This window comes from Betta splendens, chromosome 1 (assembly GCF_900634795.4).
Source record: "Betta splendens chromosome 1, fBetSpl5.4, whole genome shotgun sequence".
NCBI classification, from domain to species: domain Eukaryota; kingdom Metazoa; phylum Chordata; class Actinopteri; order Anabantiformes; family Osphronemidae; genus Betta; species Betta splendens.
Window position 1 is genome coordinate 6,349,487 of NC_040881.3, and position 25,377 is coordinate 6,374,863.

The 25,377-nt window shown below is 50.4% G+C and overlaps 1 protein-coding gene across 4 annotated transcripts in view; it reads right to left on the reverse strand.

Moving 5' to 3' along the window:
• Positions 1-25,377, reverse strand: part of lef1 (lymphoid enhancer-binding factor 1) — a 35,185-nt gene that overhangs the window by 4,361 nt on the left and 5,447 nt on the right. Inside the window, exons 4-10 of one of the 4 annotated variants that reach the window (XM_029162672.3) lie at positions 11,163-11,295; positions 8,226-8,316; positions 7,121-7,240; positions 6,166-6,325; positions 5,409-5,516; positions 3,798-3,840; positions 3,284-3,325 (exon numbers count right to left, since the gene is read on the reverse strand). In XM_029162672.3, coding sequence (XP_029018505.1) covers positions 3,291-3,325; positions 3,798-3,840; positions 5,409-5,516; positions 6,166-6,325; positions 7,121-7,240; positions 8,226-8,316; positions 11,163-11,295 — 690 coding nt within the window. In that variant the 3' untranslated portion in view covers positions 3,284-3,290. Of the gene's footprint in view, positions 1-3,283; positions 3,326-3,797; positions 3,847-5,408; positions 5,517-6,165; positions 6,326-7,120; positions 7,241-8,225; positions 8,317-11,162; positions 11,296-25,377 lie in introns of all 4 variants that reach the window. The other 3 variants (XM_029162665.3, XM_029162655.3, XM_029162646.3) reach the window with 3 other exon arrangements.

Sequence of the window (25,377 nt, forward strand, 5' to 3'; positions counted from 1 at the left end):
AAGTAGCCAGGTGGAGGTGGAGGTGGAGGAGGGGGGGGGGGAGGAAGTGGAGAAGACATCACAAAGAGAGAGACTGGACCCTCATACTGTTGCTCTGCTGCTGCAGCTGTCCAAACCACAACACAATGGGCCCGTGACTCAATCAAAACAAATTTCATGCCCCAGTCTAAACAATGGCGGCGCTGTAGCTGTAAACACAGGACGGTCTGAGGGTCTGAGACCCTGACGGTGTTCTCAATCAAAGGGTCCAATGAAGGCGACGGTTGCTCGGCGGACGCAAACCGCGTCGATGTGAAGATTAACGCGTCTCCGCTCACACCGCACGTCGCGCTTCGCCGCCCCTCTACAAAGTCCACACAAAGTGCTGAGCGGGCGGTTTCTCTCCACAGAGTCGGCCTCGTGGAGGTCAGGGCGGTGGGCGAGCGAGACGACTCCGACGGCGAACATTTCCCATTCCGTTTCCTACCCGCAGTAACATTAGCCGGGGCGTCGCTCCCATTCCAGCCAAAATCTCTCCCCCCCCCCCCCCCTTTTAATTTTATTTTTCTTAGCGAGTACAGCTTTGAAAACATCCTCTCGTCCCCCGTGCGCAGCTCAGAGCGAAACCCTGAGCCAGTTCCGCGATTAGGATTCCTTCCCCAATTATCCCAGGTCACTAATAAGGCGGGTGCGGAGGCACTGGGCTGTGCCGCAGCGGCCTGGAGGCTCCTGGGCCAAATTGAAACGACTCGGGAAATAGGCGCGGGCGCCGGATCCTCCCTAATTGCAGCCAGTGTGTGTGGCTGGCTGCTCAGACGCACACGCGGGAGACGGAGAGAAAAGCGCGACGAGACGAGAGGCAACAAATAGAGAAAGAGACGAGGGAATGAAACGAGGGCTGGAGGCTGAAGCATGAGTGGCAGTTAAGTGAGATTGGGTAAAGTCAGGACTCTGGAGAATGAGGGATTTTCTTCTGGGCCTCGTTTTGCCCTCGCTTTCCCCCCAACACTCGCTGCCCTCCCCGCTCTCTCGCCCTCTCTCTCCCCCCGTCCTCCCTCCTCGCTCATCAAAGTCTTTTGACAGCTGACTTCTGGCTGCACACATGAGGCAGAACGGAGCCAGGGCAGGATTGATACAGGAGGGAGGAGGAGAAGGAGCGGCCGCCTTAACAAACGCTTCCTTTCATGTTTCATGCAATCATGGTAATATTCAGAAGAAGATATCCTGGATCATGTGATTCAAGAATACAACTTCTTCAACAAATGTGGACGGACTGTGAAGACACCGTGTCACCAGTCGTCGTCATCAGAAGGATGATTCAGATGCAGCTTCGCAACTTCGTGGCCCCTTCATGGCAGATGAACAGTGGCCTTTGTTGGGAGTGCCCCCCCGTGAATAAAATGTGCAGTGGCTGAACGGGGAGAGCTCCTGGAGGGCACGCGAGTGTCTCCGTCAGATAAATATCTCGAAGGCCGTGAATCAGCGGGTTCGGCCAAACAAAAAGCGCACAAGGAAGCAAGAAAGACAGAAAAAAGGGCGTGGAACGGAGTAAAAGTTCAGTTTCCAGCGGTCGGAGCAACGTGTCAGGTTCTGTGGGAAGAGACGGAAACCCTAATTTCACCATGTCAGGGTAATGACTTCTGCGAGCGCTGTTGCGCCGCGGCGAGGGCCAGCTGTGTGGCGGGCCCAGCGTTTGACGTGCTAAAGATAACAAAGGGAGGCGACGTGGAGCCATGAAACCCTCCTGGACGCCGCCGCTCCTCACGGGCACAAGAACCCAGCGGCAGCCATAAAATATGTTAATATGAAAACGTATTAAGTCAATTTTCCCTTCATGAAAAACACCTACCGAGGCTGAAACATTTCATTTGGTTATGGTGAAGAGTGAGGCGGCGCACGTGCTAAAAACAAAAGGCAACGGGAGTCAACATTCGCCGCCGTTCGCTCCGTCGGCTAAAAGGTTTTCGAATTGTGTCGTCAGAATATAGTAATTAACTAATTTCCCTCATACGGCGCGAGAGACAGATGGAGAGGAGGCTGGGTCAGATGAAAAGAAATAGTTCATTCAACGAGTTCATTTAAAGATGTTTTTTGGCGTCTACACCGAGCTAACCTCAATCCAGCTCTTTGGGATCTGCATAAATTGAGGGCTTGGGGAGTTGTGGCAGTATCCTTGGTATTATGCATATTAGTTTAAGGCTGTCACTGAGAATCAGCAAGGGTGTCCATCCTGCTGCGGCTAGGCGCTGCTAATTATTGGATCAGAGATAAAGTGCTTTTTAGCGCTTGCTCTCCCTTCGCTTTGAAAACCAGTGATGGAGGGGAAAAAAAAGGAGAAAGAAGAAAGGAGGCAGCCCAATTTGGGGTTCAGAGAGAGCCACTGGGTCCAAAATCGATCAAGTGGAAAACCTTTGTCTGGTTGGGGCGATTTTGACGCAAGACCAGATTTGTCACATCTGCCCGGCTTTTTCTGCCGCCGAAAGAGAGCGGAATAACAGGATGCTAGCAAGCTCTGAGGGAGGGAGAGCGAGGGATCCACGGAGAGCAGGGGGGGGTTGAAGGCAGGGAGAATAGAGTTGCCTTCACCACACGTTGGCAAAGTTAATCCTCCTCTCTACCAAAAGAAGGGGCAGGTGACAGTTCAGCGAGGGTTTGACACGTTATCGAAATCAATACATCTCAACATGTCGCGTAGAGGAAAAAAAAAAAAAAAAAAAAAAAACAGAGTTTCTTTGTGATGAAAACATTACAGACACGCTGAAACCCCAGATACCATGAAATCGTATTAAGGTATAGCATCTCATTACGTTGCTGCCAAACAAGCTGCTCGGCTTCACAAAAGATACAGACGCAGACAACACATGTGCGGCTACGCTACGATAGCTCAGCTTCCACCAGCAGAAAACAACCCCCCAAAAAAAACGTTATGGGCTTGTAAAACGTATCTGACGTGTCTGATTTATTAAGCAGTAATGCTTCCCAACAATCCAAAAACTGCTGACGCCACATCCGTCATCCGCGTTGCCCCGATTCACATGCACAGATCCACATGTAGCAGCACACAAACACACGAATGCAGAGAAAAGACAAACCCAATGCCTATTGTGCCGAGGCCTTTCACACACAAACCACAATCCCCTTCAGGCCTCAACACCACTGACACAATGACTATGGTGAGGTTAGGGTGGACCTCTTTAGGATTAGTCTGTGAGTACACACTCTCGGGTCAGTGTTTAGCAGTTTAAAAAGACTTGACATATATTGAACGGGAGCAGACAGGGAGGGGATGGAGGGGTTGTCTTACCATTCTCTCAGATGTACGCCGTTTTCATTCTCTGGCCTGTACCTGCAGAAAATTGCATCTTTTTTTAAAATAAAATCGAGGTATCTGGGCAGCATAGACTTTTTTTTTTATTACTGTCCATTTGGCCTTCACATAGACCAAAAACATACTGACATTTTACTTAAGGTGTAATTCTCAGTGGATTACAGTTGCAGTGCAGAGAGGAGGCTCAGAAGCGCAGCTAAACAAGGTCAGCAGAAAAAAACAGTGTAGTACAGCAAGCAGACAAATAGAGCAAAGCCCAGAATCCTAAGTAGTTGTATAGAATGGACAGACTAATCCCAAAGTAGGTGTAATATGTGAAGATGGGGATGAGAGCAAGGCAAAGGACAAACAGGTGGAGGGACGTACACAAAGGAAGCCTGCTGTGACTGGGTGACGTAGAAATGGAGGAGGATGACGTTAGGCCGACGATGAGAAGATGATGAAGTCAGACAGTTATAATAGAAACAAGACGAGGGAGCCTGATGCTTACCCGTGGCCGATTCCTGCATCTTCTCCCTCTTCCGCTTCTTCTTCTTCCCCTAAAAATATACAGAGGAACGCATAAAGTGTGGCTCCAGCACTCACGCTCACTAGACCACTCTGATATCCTGCTGCTGACTGCCATGTTCACTCATCCCCTGCTGGGCATCTCACCAGCATCCCTCAGGCCTCCGGACCGCGCCGCCAACCGCCACGCTGAGGGGGACGCGCCCCGGCGCTCACACATACGTTTTCACGGGGACGGCTCGGCCTGTTGTGACCAGCCCGCGTCACGTTTCCCACTAGCTTTGAAGTCCCTCTAATGACAAACATTAACATGAAGGGCAATTAAAAATGCTCACTGTAATTAGACGAGTCTGGCTCAATGGCTGTGGAGAGCGCCACTCTGTTAGCGGCGAGGTGGTGGGAGTGTGTAAGGATTTATAGCTTATGCTAAATCCCCAGGGGGGAGACTATAGGTATAGATAGCAGTGTAGAGTCATTCTAGTCAAATATGAGCAGCACTTTGGTTTCCTGCTGCAAAGTCTGCTAATCCACTTATTCATGAGCTAATCTGCCTTCCACTGCTGCAGCAGACGGGGGAGAGGAGAGTGGGTGAGAGAGGGAGGATGCGGCGGAGGCTGCGGAGCAAAAGGCATCGATGCTGCTGCTCGCTCGCCTGGGTACTTCCAGGCACGTCTGAGGAGGGGGGGGGGCACAGAAACGCACTCACGGTGTACAAACAATAAACATATCGTCTTGCGTTATCTCCGCTGAGCCAAGCGGAGCCCCTCCTCCTCATCTCAAGTGCGTGCTGTACTAACAAAGCGGGAAACTCAAGTGGAACGGGGCCGACTGTCACTGGCTGACGGTGTGCGCCGTTAGCTGTGCTGTGCTGGGCTTCGGGGGGAGCGGAGGAGTCGCCCCCCTCCTCAGCGAGGCCGTCGGCGGAGGAGCAGCGGAGGCGCAAAGAGGAGGGATGCGGCCGGTGTCCGAGGGGAGGCAGATAAACACCACAAAGCACTTTGGTGGTGGAGTGAATGTGAGTGCCGGAGCCACACTTTTAATAAAGGCTGGTGCTCTCTGTCAGATCAACCACACACACACACACACACACACACACACACACACACACACACACACACACACACACACACACACACACACACACACACACACACACACACACACATCTTGATTGAATCTGAGTCTTCCTACGTTCGCAAACACAACGGGCAGCGGCGGGGGGCAAAGGTCGCAGCTGCAGAACAGCCTAACCGCTGCTTTTTACATCCGCACGCCGATATGGAACATCAAAGACCAGCATAAACCATTACCAGGCAATTTTCCCCTCGCTGTGGCAATAATACCGTCCACGGCGCTACGGTCCACATTTTACTGTGCATTGTAATAGAACAGTGTTATGAATTAGACATTAGGCTGAAACAAAAGCTCCACAAATGGGCCCTATTAGCGCCGGAGCCGGCTAGCGTGAATGGAAGTGTGTGTGTGTGTGTGTGCGATTACTGTGTAAAAAGGACAAGTCACGCAACGCAGACACCATCAACATACACGCGCGCAAACACACGCACCTCTGTCGATCTGTTCTGTTGATACTTACATAGTTGTCTCGGGCAGACCAGCCTGGGTAGAGCTGCATGTGGAGCTGCCGTTCCTTGCGAGCGAGCTCATAATACTTAGCTTGCTCCTCCCGAGACAAAGCGTGCCACTGTTACAGCACAGGGGAGAATAGCACACAGTCAATCACTCGCACGCAGCGGCGCGTTGGCGTCGCACAGAAGCGCGCGGCTGTTTTGGTAAAGAAGGTGGAGGAAGGAAAAAAATAAAAAACTTTTCAACTCCAAACATTTGGTGTGGAAAGAAATAGGAGGGATGAAAGAAAGGCGAGGATGGAGGGGGAACACGATGAAGAGATTAACACGCGTAAAAAAAAGAGAGAGAGAGAGAGAGCGAGTGAGAGAGAGAGAGGGGGAGAAAACTTTGATTTCATATCAAAACACTGGTTCCAATTTAGCAGCACTTTTTATTCGAACTATGTCAGCGAGCAATTATCCGGCGCAGGCCACAAACCCGGCTTTGCTGTGGCCGGCTGCCTCGACCGCCGGGCCTATTCGTTAAGGCCTTTAACATGGCTCTGTGGTTCCACTCTTTTCCCAGTCCTCAAAGGGAACAAATTTTGTCATTTCCAACCGTGCCATTAACCAGGCCCGTTTTATTAAAGCCACTCCGACTGAGCGTCACTTAGATACGCCGAGGGCCGTAATTGGCTGAGGCAATCATGACAATAATCACAACAAGTCCATGCTAATGGGAAGAGGAACCTTGGGCTTTTTTCTGGCCTGGAAACCGCCACCTACCCTTCGTCCCAGGATCTGATTGATGGCGGCGCTCTCCTTCAGCGTGCACTCGGCGACCACGTTGGCGCGCATCTCTTTCATGTAGAGCATGAAGGCGTTTAGCGGCTTCTTGATGTGCGGTTTCTTGGGCTCCTGCTCCTTTCGCTGGTCATGGGATTTCCTTTAAAAAAAAAAAAGGCCAAAAAACAAACAAAGACAAACACGGAGGGAGGTGAAGAGGGAGGAGAAACAGAGGCGTCAGAGGACGAGAGAAGTGAAAAGCTCAAAACGGGAAACGGGGGCGTCTCGGTGGCGACGCGAGCAGCGCGGCTCTGGTTGCACTCAGCCGATGGCGAGGACGCGTGAGAGGTTCGCCACGCCATGGGCCCCTGCCTTTTAATCATGTGCAGCCCTTCATGCAGAGAGATTACTTCACCAGTAATGGCAACCAAACCTCCCAGTCCACAGCGTTCCGCCGACCACTTAAAACCAAAGGCTCAGCCTCACACACTCGCCCTGCGTCTTACTTTTAATAACCTTTCTGATACTAATACAATCCTGGGATGAGGACGGCCATGAATAATGGAGATATCAGCGATAACCACTTCAGGGCGCTCACAGCACTTCCCACCACACACACTAGGGGATGTGAATTCAGCTCACTCGAGCACTAATCTGGGACCTGTATCTGTTGCTGGCTAAGTGCGTTGTGATCCCCGAGGCCAAATGAAGCATAGGCCTGTTATCAGTGGAACGCGGGCCCTCGCCGCTTATCTGCTCACATCAAGGGAATGAGAACAAGGCTCTGACAGGGGGTTTGTTCAGCGAAGGCCTGCTGTAGAGAAACCTGGAAGCCTGTGCTCTCAGGAAAAAAAGATTTTTATTTGGGGGGCGGGGGTCTCGGTTTAGTGGAGGTGTGCTTTAAGGGGACGTGTGAAAGTGTCTGATGAAGTCGTTGTGCGGGTGCGGGACTCACATGTGCATGATGTCCGTTTCATGCGGCGGCTCGTGTTTGACCTGTGGGTTGACGATGGCCGGGTGGGGGATGCCTGTGGCGTGGGGACCCGGGGGGCCGGGCACCATGTGGTGCGAGAACCTGCAATAGGAGCGGACGGTGTGACGGTGTGAATTTTAAAGTCACCAGCTACAGTCTCCAACTTTTTCTTCATGAATGTAGGTTGAAGAATTTTGGCTAACTACTGTTTCCTTCTCTGACTGACATCACAAATACCATAATCGCTGCTTCTATTATTTAGAGTTGGGGCATCACCACTAAAACCTCAAGTGCATCTCATGGAGTTTGTTTCCATGATGTGCATTTGTGGTCCAGCATTTGTGATATTTTGCCGACGCTTTATGGAACTTCTCCAATAGGAAATCTTTCGATATGCTTTTCGTTCCTTGTCACATTTTATCTCCCCAGACATAGTGCGATGATAGTTTGTGTTCTGTCGTCAGATGATCAGGGGGTCCAACGAGTGCGTATCTCTGTCCTCTAATTTGTTCTCGCTCACATCAAGTTTCAAACATTGCGTGGATTCTTGTGAAGCGTGAAATTTACTGCTCAGCACTACAAATGCCACACACCCTCAGTCCCCACAGCTGTACACTGTAAGCCTCCATATTAATATTAAGAGGAAAGGTGGTGGAGAACGGCGGCGTTTGCACCTTCCATCTGGCTTCATTACATCACACCGACAGAGGGAGAAACAATAAAAAAAGCAACAGGAAATTGAAGTGACAAGGATGCAGTCAAAAAAGAAAGAAAGGAGCGCTGCAAAAAAAAAATAAAAGGAGAACATGAAGTGTGGCTCAGAGAGAGAAGTGCTTCCAGAACGCTTTGATGAGGGCTGAGCAGCCAGATGGTTATGCAGGGGCACGTATGTGGTGATGTGTTTGACATGTGCCGGGCACAGAGCGGCGACGCGGCCGAGGCCACAGCAGCGCAGCCGGCGCAGCCGGAGGCGGGCGTCCCCGTGCACCGCCGCCCCGCGCTCCCCCGCCCGCTGCACGGAGCCGCCGCGGTGTCAGTCTGATGACGGCATCGTGATTGCCGCCTGTTTACACAAACGCGCTCTCACCAGCCCAGCGGCGGCGTGATCTGCCCGACTCCTCCGGGGGACAGGGAGTAGAAGTTGGGCATGTCTGGTCCGGGGTGATGCCTCGGCATTCCTGGACACACAACAGTGGTGCACGGCCGTTAGGTGGAAAAGATGGTAACACAACAGGATAATGGAAGTAAGATAAGTCATAACATCACTCATTTTCCAACCAGTTCAACTCACTTGGTTTCTACATATTTGTGTTCATGCACAAAAAGTTTGGTTAGGTTGGGATTTATATTTTTATTAAACTGCCCTTCTGCCGAACGTGTAAAGACCAGTGCACACGTCAGGCCCTGAAGTGGCCTCTTCAACTCTGACAATAAGGATAATATTTCCCTGTGCTTAGCCGGAGCCCTTCAGTGTGATCTGGACTTTCTAAGCTGGTTAATTGAGGCTTCCTCTTTGTGGCGGAGGCTGCAGCTCTCCCTGTAGACACGGGATTGACGTGGACTAACTGTGGGTGGATCTTTGGGACTAAGCTCCTCCATCTCCGCTCACCCGCCGCCGCTGGATTTCAAGGTCGAGGGGTCTCTTTTTGTATGAAGGCTTAATGAGAAGGGCTGACTGAAACGTAACCCCACCTACGACCAGGGTGTTTTCCTGCAGCACCTAATCGCCATCACGTTAGAACAGAGCGAGCGCTAATGCAACCGCTACCGTTTGTAAATGAAAGGAACGCTGTTACGAACGTCTTCAGTCACACATTCACAAAGAAAAGAGGCCAAATTCCTCCAGATAAGCACCGTCTTCTAATCCCTGCCAGAGTCTTTTCTCGCTGCCTCCATCGCTTCTCCTCCTTCTCTCTCCAGGCTTGGGTCTGAAGGGGGCTCTCCCTCTTCAGAGAGGCAGGGTGAGTCAGGGGCTCATATCTCCAAAGCCAGTGTTGCAACGCTGGATTCGCGGCGCGCACAGCCCTACCCCCTGCCCACTAATCCACCGCCGAAACACTCCTTAGGGCCCTCCCGAGGGCACATGGGAAGGAGACAGGGAGCGAGGCGGCGAGGGAGGAGGCGAGGGAGGAGGCGAGAGCCCCGCCGCGTTAACCCCGTCACTCACAGCCCCGAGGTGCTCAATTAGTAACTCGCCCATTCGCACGTCCCCGTCGCCGCCCGGGCGCGGGTCCAACACCTGGAAACGGCCCGCGTTCTCTGTGTTGTGTTTACACTTTCAAATGAAATGCAAACACGGGGGTCTGCGCGCCGACCGTACGAAGCCTCACCGCGCAAACACACCCACACGTGCTCTCGACCTTCCATCCTGCATTGCGGCCCTGTGCAAATTAGAGCTCATAATGAGAAAATCCATGATTGTTTTTCATAATTAATGAGGAGATCAAAGTCTAAGCCCACTAAGGATAGCAGAGTAGCAACTGGTCGATATGAGCGAGTGAGAGAAAGAGGGAGAGAGGGAGGGAGAGAGGGAGGGAGAGAGGGAGAGAGGGAGAGAGGGAGAGAGAGAGAGAGAGGGAGGGACAGCAAGGAGATGAACAAGGGAGGATTCATTTTAAGCATCTCCAGCTTAGCTTGCTGGTACACACACATGCATATGCCTGGGGAAATCATTTGCAGCTAATTCTGCAACTGGATCGCTTGAACATAGATTTCTGTTCGGCTGCGAGTGCAAAAGATCAAATATATTAAGTAAAAGGACCTCCAGGGGTCCTCTCTGCTCCTCTGTGTTCGAAACGTGGTGAATCTCCAAAGACCAGCGCGGCTGAAACCGGCAGCCAAACTCTGATTGTACAGCATAACAATTTTGCGGAATCCAACGCCTGCATGCGTGCAAGGTGTATTTATGTGTCAACACGACTCTCTCTCACCTCTATTAGGGGGAGGAAATCACAAAATGTGCCTGATGCATGATTCTTCTGACATATGTGGAGCACAGCTTCTTCGTCTCGCTCCCTTCATCTCACCACGCCACTCAGTTCCACATTGTTATTTATAGCTGGTCCCTCAGAACCTCATCATCATCATCATCATCATCATCATCATCCCCTACATCCTGTCTGATCTCTCGCCTCCGTTTCAACTGGCAGCCGCGAGAGAAGAAAGCCGGGAGACGAGAGAGGAAGGCGCGGGGCGAGGCCGCGGAGAGAGCGGCGAGGAGCTGCCAGCGTCTCCAGCTGCGCGGGGCTGAGGAGCTCGTCCAAGATGCTGAGGAGCTCTTCAGAGCAGCTGTCAGAGCGGGAGCCTGATGTTGTTACGGGGAGGCGAAGGGTGCGGGGGGGCGGGAGAGGGCAGCGGAGCTCCGCGAGCCATCCCGCAGGCGGCTTCAAATGAGTTCACGCTCAGAGCTGATGGGGAGGAAGACTTTGTTGTGACACATTTTGGTGAGCGTCTCTATTGATTCTTGACAGTGTTGACAGATAGGGGTGTAAAAAAAAAAGCAGGTGGATTCAGTCCAAAACTTATTATTCAGCATTACTGCACTTAAACCAAACCCTTTAATTCTCTCACTCTTCATCAGATCAGCAGCTCCTGCATATATCATATTCATATTGAATTCAAGTTCAATAAAGTGGATCCATATCTGCACAGATAATGAACCGGCAGATCTGCAATAAAGTGTTTTTCTTTGAAATTCATATTTAAATAATGCTCTGATGGTATAGCTGCCAGCAGGGCTTTTAGTTCCCCTGCAACCCTAGACCTCGCGTTACCTTAAATAGAAATGATTCCAATTAGTTCCGTGGAGTGAGGTACACACAGTTTGAAACTGGGGGGGGGGGGGGCGTGAGCACTAGCATTAGCATGGTACATGGTTCTCTTTTGAAAACACTACCACTGTTTTAAACTCAAACACTCAAACGCTAAAGTATGCGAACAAGCGGACTATTTGGGCATGATAGAGTATTTAGGCTCTAGTTGAGTGGGTGGTGGAGGCTACAGCGGACTCTACTCGGGTCTCTACCTTGCTTGTTGTTGCCATCCTGGGGGTGATGTCCAGAATGAGATCCTGGAGCGAAGTGCTCGTCGCTGTACGTGATCAGTGGGGTGAGCGGGTGGACCGCGTGCGACGGCTGCACCACGGGAACTTTGTTGGACTGTGGAGAGAAACGCAAAAAAAGGGGTTAGGACCGATGTGGATGCGCGATGTCATCATGCGTGAGCTTTAATAACATTTTCTTCCTTGCATAACACGGCCCCGTTCTCGGTCACATGATGCGGGGACTGGTACAGCAGACAGGGCGGGTGGTCTGTTATGCAGCACAGAGCCTCCTGATAGATGTGGGTGAAGCTCGATCGCATGGTCAGAATAGAACGAAATAGACTTTCTCCTTATTTATATGGTAGCACCTCCAGAAACACAACGCTAGGTCAGCAGAACGAAAAACAGTCAAGGATCATGAGACGGATGCAAACGGAGCTGGAGAGAACGGGAGCAAGGGAGTGATAGAGCAGAAAGAGGGGGAGAGAAAAGACTGGAAGGGGAGAGTTAGAGCAGAGGTCTTAGGCGGGAGATCAAAGGCAGTCATTAGCTGGTGAATAAGGGGAGTTCATTACAGAGCGAGAGCTGGGGGAATGAGAGATGGAGGAGGAGGAGGAGGAGGAGGAGGAGGAGGAGGAGGGTTCGCAAACGAGACGGTGTGAGACTTGCAGGGACAGTCACGTCAACGGTGGCCCGGTCACGCCCCCCCCCCCCCTAAGAGACCTGCCTCCTGACAAGTGAAATAGTTCAAGCCAATCCCCCCAAAAAAACTCCAGCCCCCCTCGAACCCACCCCACCCCAACCCCCAGCCAACAGCGCTTACATGCTTCAGCAGCACTGAACACATGGTAATGCTTAGCCATGCTAAATCTACTATTCACAATCTGAGCCCAGAGCTGAGCTGCAGTCAAAATATCACCTCCACAGGATATGCAGCTAATCGGAGAGACATCAGCGGGACACGCCTCACACCGAACGGCTCCCACAAGCTCCACTGAACGTACGTACTGAAAAACGCACCAGAGGTGTGATCTTCTGAGAAAAGCCATATAATCAATAATAGTGATCAATGTTCTTGTTTGTTCTAACTTTGTTAACTCCTGATTAGTGTGAGCCAAGGACACACACACACACACACACACACACACACACACACACACACACACACACACACACACACACACACGCCCCGTGGGCACAAGAGCGACTGGAATGTCTGAGTTTCCCCGAACCTCTCGCCGACTGGCACAATCTCTCAACTTAAGGCCCCCACCCTCCTTTTCCTCTCCCCAACCTTCTGGGAACGTCCCGACCAGCTATACAAAGGGAGGTATGTCGGGTGGGTGTCCAATGATTTTAGTGTCCCCAAGCACATGAAGCGTCATCCACATCAGACTCCTAATCAGGCTGAAAATCTCATGTCTGAGGGCACATTTCTTTCCCTTCTCATATTATGAGCCTCGAACTCCCCGGGTCCAGCGCTCACTGTGCGCACACTTCAAACAAACGGGACAGATCCCGCCTGCTAACCAATTCAGGAGGCGGTGATGCTGAGGCTTTTCACATTAGTCCAGGTTAGGTGGGCTCTTTGACCCAGGTCAAAAAGAGTCAAAGGTGATGGGATAATCTGCGCGAGTGGGAGGGTCAGCCCTCATCCTACAGAGGGGAGGGTTGATTAGTGATGGGTGCTCACCCTGAAGGACGGCTCTCCAGGACCCAGCCAGCTGGGACATACCTACACCAGGGGCTAAGGCATAGCATTCTCGCCCATATTATTTTACGCCTCTCCACTCCCATTTGTTATCCTGTGGGAATGAGATAAGAGCCTGGAGGATTATCATTATCATTTAAGCTGAAGTCGTCTCCAACTTGTAGCAAAAGGAACTGAAAGAAAAGGCGAACGAAACAATAAAAAATATCCCCCCGTACTTCTTTGCTCACATAAGCTACGATACAGCAAGTAATTAAAACGTGATTGACTCTTTAGCCCCTCAGAAAGCCAGTGGTTTGTGTGACAGAGGAGAAGCGCTCTTTTGTGGTTTCCACGGTTACAGCTGTCAAATCCCATTTTTCTCAACTTCTTAATAAACGGCCTCCATTGTGGCCAAATCCACCAGAGAAAAACCTGCAGGCCTCTGTGACCAATACAGGATGTATGGTTATTTGAGAGCACATTTAGACAAACTGCATGCTCTAACTACCCATGGTTTACTCCGGGAAGATAAGCCCAGCAATAAAGTGTCATTTAGACCACATTCAGGTCCATGTCGCCCCAAATACCAGTGCATTACCATGGGGAAGCTGCGACAGGTTAGGTGAAGTCGTCACTAAATGTTTTGACCAAGTTGAGCTCATTTCGTCCCAGTAGCCGTCTCGGAGCCTTGCTGGTTTGCCGCATCCACTTCACGGCTCTTGGCAAGCTTACACACAAAAGAGCACAACACCCTTTAACCAATTTCCTGGAGGAAGTAGTTGGAGACACTCAACTGACCACAACCTCGAGGGTCACGCAAGGTTGCCGCGATCGGACCGCCCCTCCCCGCTCCGACTCCGAACCCTAAGCGGGAGCGATCTTGAGATGGGCGGCAGCCATATTGAAGGTTCCTTTTATTGAATAGGAGAAATAATAGGCTTAGGCTCCTTCTATTCATATTTTTTCAGGGAGAGCGTAAAGACGAGCGGCAGTGAGGATTGAAAGGAAAACGCTCCATTTGGAATTTCATATCCAGGCTTGGCCAGGCCCATAAAAGAACCCCTCAGATGTGGTTTTAAGAGAAATTCATTGTGCGGAACTGGAGCTGGCACGAAGCCCTCCACGGAGGAGACACTCCAGTGTGCTTCAGCACGGGGAGCCAATGACTTGGCATGCCGTCTGAAATTGGGGGTAGGGAAGGGAAATGGGACATTTTCGTGTGTGTTTCTTTTTGTTTTTGCGTTTTTTTTTCCTGCAGGAGGAATTTTTGTGACGGCACGCCAGTGTCTCCGATCATGTATGCTGTCAAATCCACCAGCATCCTGCCATGGTTGCTAAGCACGAATGTGTGTCTATTTGGTTCACGGAATAACTATCCCTGCAATAATGCCTTTTTAGTATCTCTCTCCCTCTCCCCCCTCACAGCACGGCTTTTGTACTCCACTCAATTATACCACTTCTGCAGAGTGAAGTGGGGGGAAAAAAAGGGAAAGCGGGAATTTTATAATAATCACTTCCCACTTCTGTAATTTATATGCAATGAGGACTCTACGTGCCTGCAGCTACAATCAAGTGTGTAGAAACCATGTGAGGTGTTTCACAAACAGCTGGGGAGATGGCAGCTCATGTGGTCTATGGAATCCCATGCTGCTAAATCTTCTCCCTAAGATGCACTTCTCACCCTAAAACCAAACCCTGTCACAGGATTTCGTGCACACTGGAGGAGGAGAAAAGCATAAATACAGATTTGGACAGAATTCACCGAGATTGTGGACATGATTAGTGGTAGGAAAAGATTTAAAATGCAGGTGGGGTGTGAAGCAAGGGTGTGCCCACTGCTGAAATGCTGCTCTCACCCTCAGACCAGGTGTTTCATTCTCAGGTGAGTCGGCGTGAATGTTGTCCAACCTCTCCCCCAACAAAAGTCAGCAAACATCCTCCCATAGCGGCTTTGACGACACCCCCCCCCCCCCCCCCCCCCCTCACGATTAACCAAAACCAGTGGAGACCAACCTGAGGAAGCTTAAGTAAATAACCAATTACCATTCACAGAGCGGGTTGAACTCCACCGCTTTCGAGCAGAGTGCTAAAAATGGAATGTTTTATTGGCAGGATGGCCCCCGTGGCCAGGGGGCTTAATGTAACGAAACCCAATTAATGTGAAGAAAGCAGAGCCGCCAGCAAAGCTATGGAGCGCCACGCGCCGAGGGTAATGAGACGAACAAGCAAAGCCAACCACAGGGACGAGAGTGGAGGAGGCTACCAATAACAGGAAAAGCCTGCCCTGGAGAGAAATCTACATCTGTGAGCCCCTCCCCACCACCAGCACCGCAATCTACCCTCCTCTCAGTTCAGTCGTCAATCCTGCACACAAGCCAGGAAGAGACGCTGCAACACTGGTGAAAGTGGAGAAAACTCCAAATCATAAATTTGAAGCTGAGAGCGGAATTAATAAATTATAAAGCAAAAATAGATGGAGCACATATAATATATACTAAGACACTGCACAAATGCATCATGCAGCTCTAGCTGTATTTTAATCACAACTACTAAACTGTCATAAATGCACAGATCGTATGCAAACATGACGCCACACATGATCAACACAATCACTCTAGAAAAACCAGTAAACAGAAGGCAACACGCGAGTTGCTGTGCTAGCAAACGCGCTAGAGGTACGGGGTGAAGGGGAACAGATCACAATAACCACGCCATTAATCGATTTAACGCACAGGCTACATACGAACACAAAGGAGCTATTAACAGCCAAGCGTCTTCGTTCCCACCACCACCCAACTGAGGATGAATAGGACGAGGTGGATTACCCATCATCCCTCAGCTGGCATGAAGCGCAGGAGCTCCGAGCGAACCGTCGTTCGACGATCTGAATGTGTAACGCGATCACTCGTGTGAAATTTGGAATTCTGCATGTCGTCAGGTTATTAAAAGCTGAGGGGAGAGCAACAGCTCGTTTGGGTGGAGCTCTCATGCTGGCAAAAATTTTGTCTTTGAAATGTTCTTATTATTTATTATTGTTTGCGACACATGAAGGAGCATCACTCATATGATACATGCAGTGTGTGGCAGGTGATCAGCTAAGACCCGAGGTCCTCTCCACCGTGTGTGGTGGAGGCGTGGCCGGGGGTGGGGCCGCTGCTCTGGCAGCGCCGCGGGCGAACGGCGGGACGTTCACCTTGCGGCAGGGCACAGCGCTCATTATCACAGCGGGACCTGGTCACATCAAAGGACTGAGGAAAGGGCAAACATTCTGCTGAAGTGCCACTGTCAGCAGGCCTGCGAGCGCCTACACACACACACACACACACACACACACACACACACACACACACACACACACACACACACACACACACACGCTCCCACTAGGCACCTACACCCCCACAAAAAACCTGGTTGGAACGCAGAGCCATCACTTGCATCAGACCTACTAGACTAGTCATTGTGTCATCTAGTGCCTGAGTCATTTCAGACGCGAGTCGTCTCCGTGCAAGAGCTTTGTTACTAAATCATGTTACATCAAAATGTCTGAGAAAAAAGAAAATGTTTAAAGAAACTTATTATTAAACTTATATAGAAGTGGAGAGTTTAGATGGGAGGGACTCGAAATACAGCCACTGGTTCTATGTGGCCAGTGCGTCTAACCTCTAATGACTCTACTTGGGTCACATTTTGTTCATCTGATCAGCTGTGAGCCTCCAATCATGGGAAATGTCAATCGCGTGCCTGTATGTTTGATTTCGGCCTTCAAATCTGACCGTGAGCAGAAAATATTTGAAGCACGCTTTATTTCTCTTCCTGAATCAATCAGCGCTGCTTGCCAGCCACTATTTATAGCCGCCCCACTGTTGCATTAACACGCTGCATGATTTATCATTAGAAACCAGCCCTGGTCTGCTGAGTAGCTACATTCATGCGAGGCAGCGCGCCGGTGCCAAGATCCACATTCAACAACAACACTGGACGGCCCCGAGAGATGTGAACAAATAAAACTGCAGCACACGCTAAGTTTGAGCGGCTAGCGCGCTAAAACGTTAGCCTGCCCACAATGCCGGCGACGGGGAGAGAAAGCGGCGCAGAATGGAGGGAAAAGTGCTGATGAGTTCCCTCACGCAGGAGCTTCATGGATCCATCGAACAAGAGCGGATTTGCCTGCTACACCTAGATAGTGCCCCCCCCCCCCCCCCCCACCCCTCCCCCACTCCAGCTTTCGCCCAGGTATTCTGGGCATGAATGGCTGTCAGTTTGGATTTGAGGGCTCAGTGTTGAGGGGGAAAATGGAGTCTGGCGGGGGTCTTTGTGCGCCTCTACCTGTGGAGACGGGAACGTGAGGCGGCGCTGCCTCGGCGCTAAGCCCCGGCTAGCGTCGAGGCAGCGCCGCGCGTCGCATCCGCGGAGAAGAAGGCGTGAATAGACGCCGAGGAGAGGCGGATGGCGGCGGGTCGCGGCGAAGGTTTTCGGCGGCGCGCGCACACTCAGACATATGGATGGGGAGGCGGGTTGGATGAGAGCTGCTTCTGCCTGAGCGGCAGCGTACTGACCTAGTTTTCCTCCTGTATCCCAGTCAGACAGATGCACACCCACCCACGTAACATGCAAGAATAGGGGGTATAAAAATACTGCTGGGGTAGCAGGTCTGTGCCATTGATGACTTAATGGAACAAATACCCCAATTGCGAAAATATATTCCATTAGTTTTATAGACATGACTTATGTAATGGTATGAAAGCGCTTGGTAACCAGAAGCTCCGTGGCCTCAGGTGCCATGACACCTGCGCCCTGGTCCTGATCTGAACTTTTGACCCCGTCCTCTCAGACGGCCGGCGCTCTCGTCCCCCGGTGCACCTTTCGGTTTTTCGCATTTGCACCTTCTTCCCCGGCCAATACGATGCAGACACGCACACACAAAGCTGTCGCCTTCCAATTATCTGACCTTTTTAATTCCGGTTACAATGAGGCGAGGTTCACGTCGCCGCGCTAAGCAGCATTCATGGCGGAGGATCACATTGCAGACCTTTCAGCTCATTCACATTACGGACCCATGCAACAATACCAGCAGCTCACTGCTTGGGTGTGATTCCACGTTTTAAGGGATTAACTGGTAAAGACTACCAACAACTGCCTTTCAGCCTGGAATTAGTCATTAATGAAACCACACATTTTAGGGTTTCTTTCCAACCAAGCGCACACGCCCCTGCTAAGATCTGAATGAAAAGCACGGAGCTATTCAAATCTGATCCCCCCCGAACAAATGGCTTTTCTCCATCCCCACAGAAGCGGGGAACACTTCAAGAACCTCTCCAAGGATCTGAACGGTCACACAGAAGCCCCGCCCCATCAATCAGCTGTGTGTCAGGCTTTTGTGAGCTTTAAAACAAACAAAACAATGACCATGTACAACATGGCAATGGACAACGTCTGCTTATCCCTTGATATCCCTAAAGAAATGGTAATAGTACATTTTGAGAGCACAAAAGGAACTCCTTAGGCTCTGGGCATATGGTTACAGCACAGTCACGCACCTGATTCCAGAATCTGAATGATAATGAACACACAAACAGTTGTAATTCAGCTCTTAGTGGGATTAATTGCTCATACATTTGAATCTAATCTAGTTTGTATATTAAAAATAGGATTAAATCAGCGGTCACATCTGTGCTTTTACCATTCAAGTAATTTAAAAAGTTTCTATTTTATATATCGATTTAGATGAAACTTTTAAATTACACTTACTTTTTTAAATTTTGCTTCAAAATTAAAAATATATTAAGTTTATGCATTGGATTATGTACAATAACCTGCTTCTAGACTAGATTTTAATGTATGAATAAATCCAGATCAGATCAAACCGCTTTTTTTCGCAGTATTGTTGCTTCTTTTCGGTAGAAGTGTGACGCTTTGCGCCTCCGCCCCTTCCCCCATCTTTCATCAGACCAGATAGGGGTACAGTGGGGGTGGATTGATTTGATGTTTTGATGTGTTGTTTGATGATGGGCAGCTCAAAGTGAAGGATGCCTCTGTGATGTCTCTCCGCTGCAGGACATGAAAAGCGTCACCTGGCCCCCGAGCTGAGGGTTACAGCCGCTAGTGGATTTAAGGGCTCCCGCTGGGCTGGACGGTGGCCCCATTGATGCCACATAATCCATTCAGCGTGACCTTTATATTTAGAGTCAGCTCCAATTCCCTGTTAGCTTGCCTTGTTAAAACAAACGCGAGCAGCAAAGTCCTAAACAACAACAATGTTCCAACACAACCAAATATCTAATTTATTTAATGTGCACATCCCACAAGGAGGAGGTGTTTCCGTCGTCGACGAAGCCGTCCGATGATCAAAAGAAACACGGAGCACGAGGCGAGCTCATCAGATGAGCAAACACATTGTTGCTAGATATCGTTGTGGGTTTCATCATTCTGCATCAAGTGACTGCCGAAGATAAAAACAAAGCCTTGTTCTCATCCCTGTGACATCAGTGCTTGGAGACAAAACGCAAGGGAGGAATCAAAGCTCGGGCATCGCGCGTCTCCGAAACGCTCGTCCAGCAATGCGAATGAATAATTTCCCCCCGTCCTGCGACCAACCCCCCCCCTCCCCAAATGATTGTTTCCAAAAAATATCACTGCCTTACATACAAGAAATAATCTCATGGCACATGTGAGGCAGAATTAGTCACAAGCATCAAACTCCCACCACGTTCTACATGTGCCTAAATTAGGAGCAAACATAATTGGGATGAATCTGCTCAGTAAGTCACATAAAAAGCAGAGGGGTGTAAATTGTTACACTGCTGTGTGTTAAGACACTGAAACAGTTGCACAGATCAAACACGCTGCAGCTGCAGGAAACGAGAAGCATTCAACTCTGCTGTTTTCCTCTGTGACTTGGGGCCACTGAGTTTTTCTCCAGCCATAGTAAATTGGGCGCCGGGGGCACGAGCCTCGGCCAAGCTTGCATTTCGGAGCCGACTGCGGAGGGCATGAGGGATAGAGATATGGCAGTGGGGGGGGGACGCGGTGATGGATGGTGGGGGAGGACTGGAAGCACAGAGGAGGTGGCGTTACGCGCACGTTTTGACACAAAGGGGAGCTGGCTCGTTAGCACGCTAACTAGTAAGCTCCATGGCAATTGGCACTCTTCATTCTTCCTGTTCTGAATGCACCTCATCATAAATATGCTACATCTGCAAGTGTAATCACTCCATTGTACTCCGATTTTCTGCTCTGCTGGACGGCAGCATGGCAGCCTGCTTTTCAGCACCTCTCTCTCCGGCTCCCTCCCTCCCCTCAGACCCCTCCCTCCCCTCAAGTGCCCTCGCCTGTTCCTGGCTACTCCTTTTGCTGGTGAGGCCGGTATGTCTCACAGATTACAGAGCCCCGGTCGCTCAGGTAACAAGGGTCACTAATCTGGTAGAGGTTGAATTACACATAATTGCCTCGGCACCGTGATTGATTTCAGCCCTGGAAAGGAAAAGACGACGTCCCCCCCCCCACCACCACTATCACCACCACAAAACACCCCCCCATCCCTGCCTCTCTCCAGCGCTCACGAGCAGCAGCCAAGACTCTCCATCTAGTAGAAGGCAGGAGGCTTTGAAGAGATCAAAGCCAAGGCCGGGAGCAGTTGCGCGCCCTGGGAATACGGGAGAGAGGCTTTCTGCTCCTCAGCCCTATTTTCTAGCGTCATGTCGGATTGCAGCTGTATTGCATTTCGCCAGTTTTCTTAATGCTCTTGGTTTTGACTTTGACATCAGTGATCCCCCCTCGGTTTCTTCAAAAACGGGGGGGGGGGGGGGGGGGGGGGGGGGGGGGGGGGGGGGGGGTGAAAAAGTAAAGTAAGTGAACGAGGAAGAAAAAGAGAGAGAAGGAGGGAAGGAAAGGGGAGGTGGTAAAGAGATCTACAGACTGATTTTTATTTTCACAACTCCATAATTGGCCGGTTCAAAGGAGAGGAGGGGAGAATGTAGCATTTGTTTTCAATTCTGCAGCCAATATGAAAGGAGCGACAAACTTTTATGGGTTTCCCAAGAATTAAAGACAGGCTTTTTTCACAGCCAAAGAACGGGGTGTTTTTTATGACCGAGACCACACAAAACGAACCGATAGCAAATCCCTCCTCTTTGTCCTCCCACTGAAAACTCACCAGGGCAGCACGACGCTGGCCGACGGCCGCAGACGCGTCTGCCGCTCGTGCTCGTGCATCCAATATCCGCTCCGTGTACGAGTTGGGGATTCTTGACCGGTGCAAAACCGGATCGGATGTGTTTTTGGCGCAAAATGGGAGGCAGGAAGAAGATGAAGTGCAAGCTACATCCATGTATTCACGTAAGAGCCGGGCTAATAAAGCCTGGTGGCGAGGAGGCGCCCTTTGTACAGTAACTGTGCGGCCCTGCACCAGCCTCCCACACTGGGGACCATTAATATTTCAGCGCTGTCAGATACACATTGCATGCGAGCGTCTTTAGCGCTCACACCCACAACAGAGAGAAATAATGAGCTTCTGAAAAATATGAAACAGCACAGAGGGGGGGGGGGGCAAGAACACACCAGAGACTGACCAACTTCATATAACAGAGCAGCTATTGATCATAGCTCCGTTTCTCAGCCGGACAAAGTCAGGGCTGTTTGAGCTCCTCTGAAGTCTGGACACAGCCGGCAGGATTTGCACCCATGTTTCACTCCTGTGGTCCTATTGTTCCCCGAGCTTCAGTTTACTGGCTGGAACACTGCGCGCCTCTATGCGGACCTACAAGCTGTCAGGACGGACTCAATAAAGCCATTCATGTTTTTACTCATTTTATGGCAGCGTCAGAACAGTGAGGTACTGTGATCAGGCTCTTTGGCCACCGCTGTCGAGCTTCAATCATGGTTTAAAGGCAGAACTGGGTCAATCGAGTTAAACCAGTGCTGCTATCGCAAAGGCATTTAGATGTCGCCCAACTGCAAGCGTAGTACTTGAAAAACATTGGGCCCTAGTTCATGAACTCCGACCAAACATCTGCCAAGAGGCAGCAGCTTCACCCAGAGCCTCCTCGAGCGACGCGCAGTCACAACAACCCGGCGAGTGACGACAGTTGGACAACAAACTGGTGGAAACGCTACCCACATGCGTGCGCCACCCTCACCACCAGTTCCGACCCGCCCTTCACGGCAGCCCACACCCAGGCGGCTCAAATAGATCTGGGCTTAGGGGACAGCCTTGGCGATGCCCCCCGCTGACCCCGGGAGACCGGCAGCCGCCCGCTGGTGCGGAGTGAAGCCCTCCGAGCAGGTGCTGAGGGCCCGGGCGGCGGAAGCCTGACTGGCTGGCTCCAGGCGGCGCCGCCGGATTGGCTGAGCGCCATCCAATCCAGTGGGAGGATGGGGGAGCGCAGAGAGAGTGTCATCATCCATGAGCGCTTTGCTTTAATAAACACGGGCAAGGGTTCAGGAGTGATTCTGTGGGTCATGATCGCAACCATGACGCCGTTAATCGTTTTTTCTCTGGCACACGGTGGCACATTTTCAACGTTTAAATGATTTTCATTTTCTCCAAAGCTATAAACAGAACAGAGTCACACGTCTGCTTATATCTGTTGCTCGGTTCGGTGCAGCTAGGAGTGAATAGAATAGATAGAATAAACATAATAGAATAGGATGAGCATGTTTTATTTCCTACCGAATCGATAAGCAGCACCGGGACAGAGTGACGCGGTGCCGCTCTGACAAGCGCTGTTCGACACGACGAAGCACGGCGATAACGCGGCCACGGCCACATGGCGTCGTTAGCGATGTGCATATGGAGTAAATGTGTCGCCCGGCATCGCCGTGCAGCGAGAGATGAGAGGAAGCCTTGGCGTTAATGGTGCTATTTATACAACAGCGAGGCCTAGCAGCACTACAAAGAGCCCGAGACGCCAAGTGTTCCTTCTGTGTGAGGTCCCTGCCGCCGTCCTTTATGTGAACACACATACTTCACTGTTTGACGGAGCTGCACAGCAGATGACATCAATGTCAGCGCAGCTCTTTGATAGGAGCTGCCTGAGTTACTGATAAAATAAAGGTGATTATATGAGTATTATATTCATATATGTGATTACTACAGAGAGTCCAGCTTCTCCAAGGTTAAATTCCCACAGCCACCACTAAACTCCACACAGCATGTCCACCCTGTAGTGAAAACTACACCCGATGCCATAAGCTGCCATCTAGAACATTATGTGTGGACATGGCAGGCTGCTGGTAAATGTAGTGTTCTCTTTAACAGGGATCCTCCACGCTAGCGCTGGGGGTATGAGCTCAGGACACACATGGCACCGAGGGACACCAGAGCGGTCCCACCAAATCCCGTTAGGTAAGCCTGGGTTAGTGATTCCACGCTGCGAGACACTGGCTAGCACATCCGTCACGTTCCCACAACATCAAAGGAAAAGTGCAGCGTTACACACACACCCCTTAATTCTCGCCATGAAGATCCGCAATTGAGGGTCCGAAGGGGGAAAAAGGGAGTGCACAGCAAAAGGAGAGGGAGCTTTCTAGAGTTCCCCCTCCACCAAAGCCACAGATAAATAAATGAAATAAGAACATCAGCAGATCTATCGGTTCCTCAAGCTGCTGCTGAAGACCCTAAGACTGTTATACACATGTGGGCTTTGCACCGTGGACATCACCGCTGAGGACAGGCATGTTTTGACCTGGACACCGCCGCTGGTTTGGGGCGTTGGCACCAGCTCAGCGCTTGCAGGAGTTTCGTGGTTTTAACGAATGCAGTTTATGCAACAGCGGCAGCGCGCTCCAAGAATGGATTTCAGGTCATTTAAAAATACGACAGGCGCGTTGATCTTTATTTAGAAACTTTCTCTTTGTAAATCCTGAAGTAGATTCAGGAGCCCGAAATATCGCTTTCAGACAAAACCCATCAAAGCAGGGAGCTTGTGTTTTTCTACCCGTCAACCCAGAGCGACGACATCCTCGACGCTTTGAAGATCACACTTCTCAAGCGTCGCGACGCGTATCATGCGTCTGACCAAAAATTGTAAGAGCATGTTTTAAGTGTCACTACAATCCCGGGCGCACAGAAGCCAGGAGCGGCACGAACCTCCAGTCTCCACAATGTTTTCCAGATTCCCACAGCAGAGGCCAGAGTTTAGAACAACAACGTGCGAGCCACTGCACGCAGACGAGCTTCTTCACATTATCTAACGCTGGAAATCAGTGACTCACGGACGCGCTGACAGACGAGAAGACGACAGAGATTTGGACTCGCTTGTAGATAACCCAATTATTGTCGAGTTGGATTTATTGCTCAAGCTACATAACAGATGTTTTTTCCCAGGGTGAGAGTTCAAAATATGACAAAGCCGCATTCATCTGAACAAGTAATTCCAATATATATCTGCATTCACACAATCTTTAATTAGAGTAATCAAATAATCAGGATAAATAGTGTTCGTCTGCGGCAGGTAGATTAGAATTAGCTGCTGGATCCCAATCATCATGAACATAATGTACTTTTGCTCCTTCCAGCAGAAAAGCACATCCTTTCTGACGGAATGATCCTCACTTTCACTCAAGTGTAACCCTGCAGACTCCACATCCTACAACACATATTGGTTTACATAAACACCAGCGCATATATAGCACATCAGCCACCCTTTGAAGTGGTCGGAGCTGTTTTAAATCCACATTAACCGTACAGTAAATGAAAGTGAACACCATTAGGATCCCTGACACCAAAACGCTCAGCTCTTGCGGTGGAGGCAACTTATCGAGCTTGAAGCTCTGAAAATCTGCTGACAATCAGCGACTCCCAGCAGCCCCATCACGACTGGGCGGCATGTGCAGGAATGTCATGGTCAATGGAAATCAATCTAAACTACTGTGATTGGGGGGGATGGAAGAGAATGAAAGGGAGAACGCGCCTTTGATCTGGGTGAAAACCGATCCCAGGCCTGCAGATACTGTGGCTGCGGTGGCCGGCAGCCGAAGGAGCGGGCTGACATCAGTGAGAAAGCCGGAGGAGCCGTGTTCTATGATCCATCCACCGAGCCCTGGCTCCTCTTATTGGATAAGTGAGAGAAACACATATAAAATGACTACCGTTTTATTGAAGACAGGGATGGGGGGGGGTGTTTAGCCAAAGTAAATGAAACAAAAGCAGGTCTTTTACTGGCAGCGTCTCCACCGCCCAACGTCCTGGACTAATGCATCTGCAGAGGGTTATTTCCTCTCGTACACTCAGCTGGTGTCCATACAGGCCTCTGTAGGTTTCTGAGTGCCTCTGATGGAATAATTGATAAAATTGACCAGAAAACAAGCCCTAAAAGGAGAATTTGGAAGGCACCGTACCCCACATTTCCCAAACCGTTCTATTTGTCAAGTGAATCATGAGGTAATCGGGATCACGCTTTCTCCACAATGTCACATGCTTTCACCCTCTGCGACTTTGGCAGAGGGGAAGGCGTGCAATTTTAACATCATTCCGCGTTAGAGTTGCGTGTGAATGAAGATGCT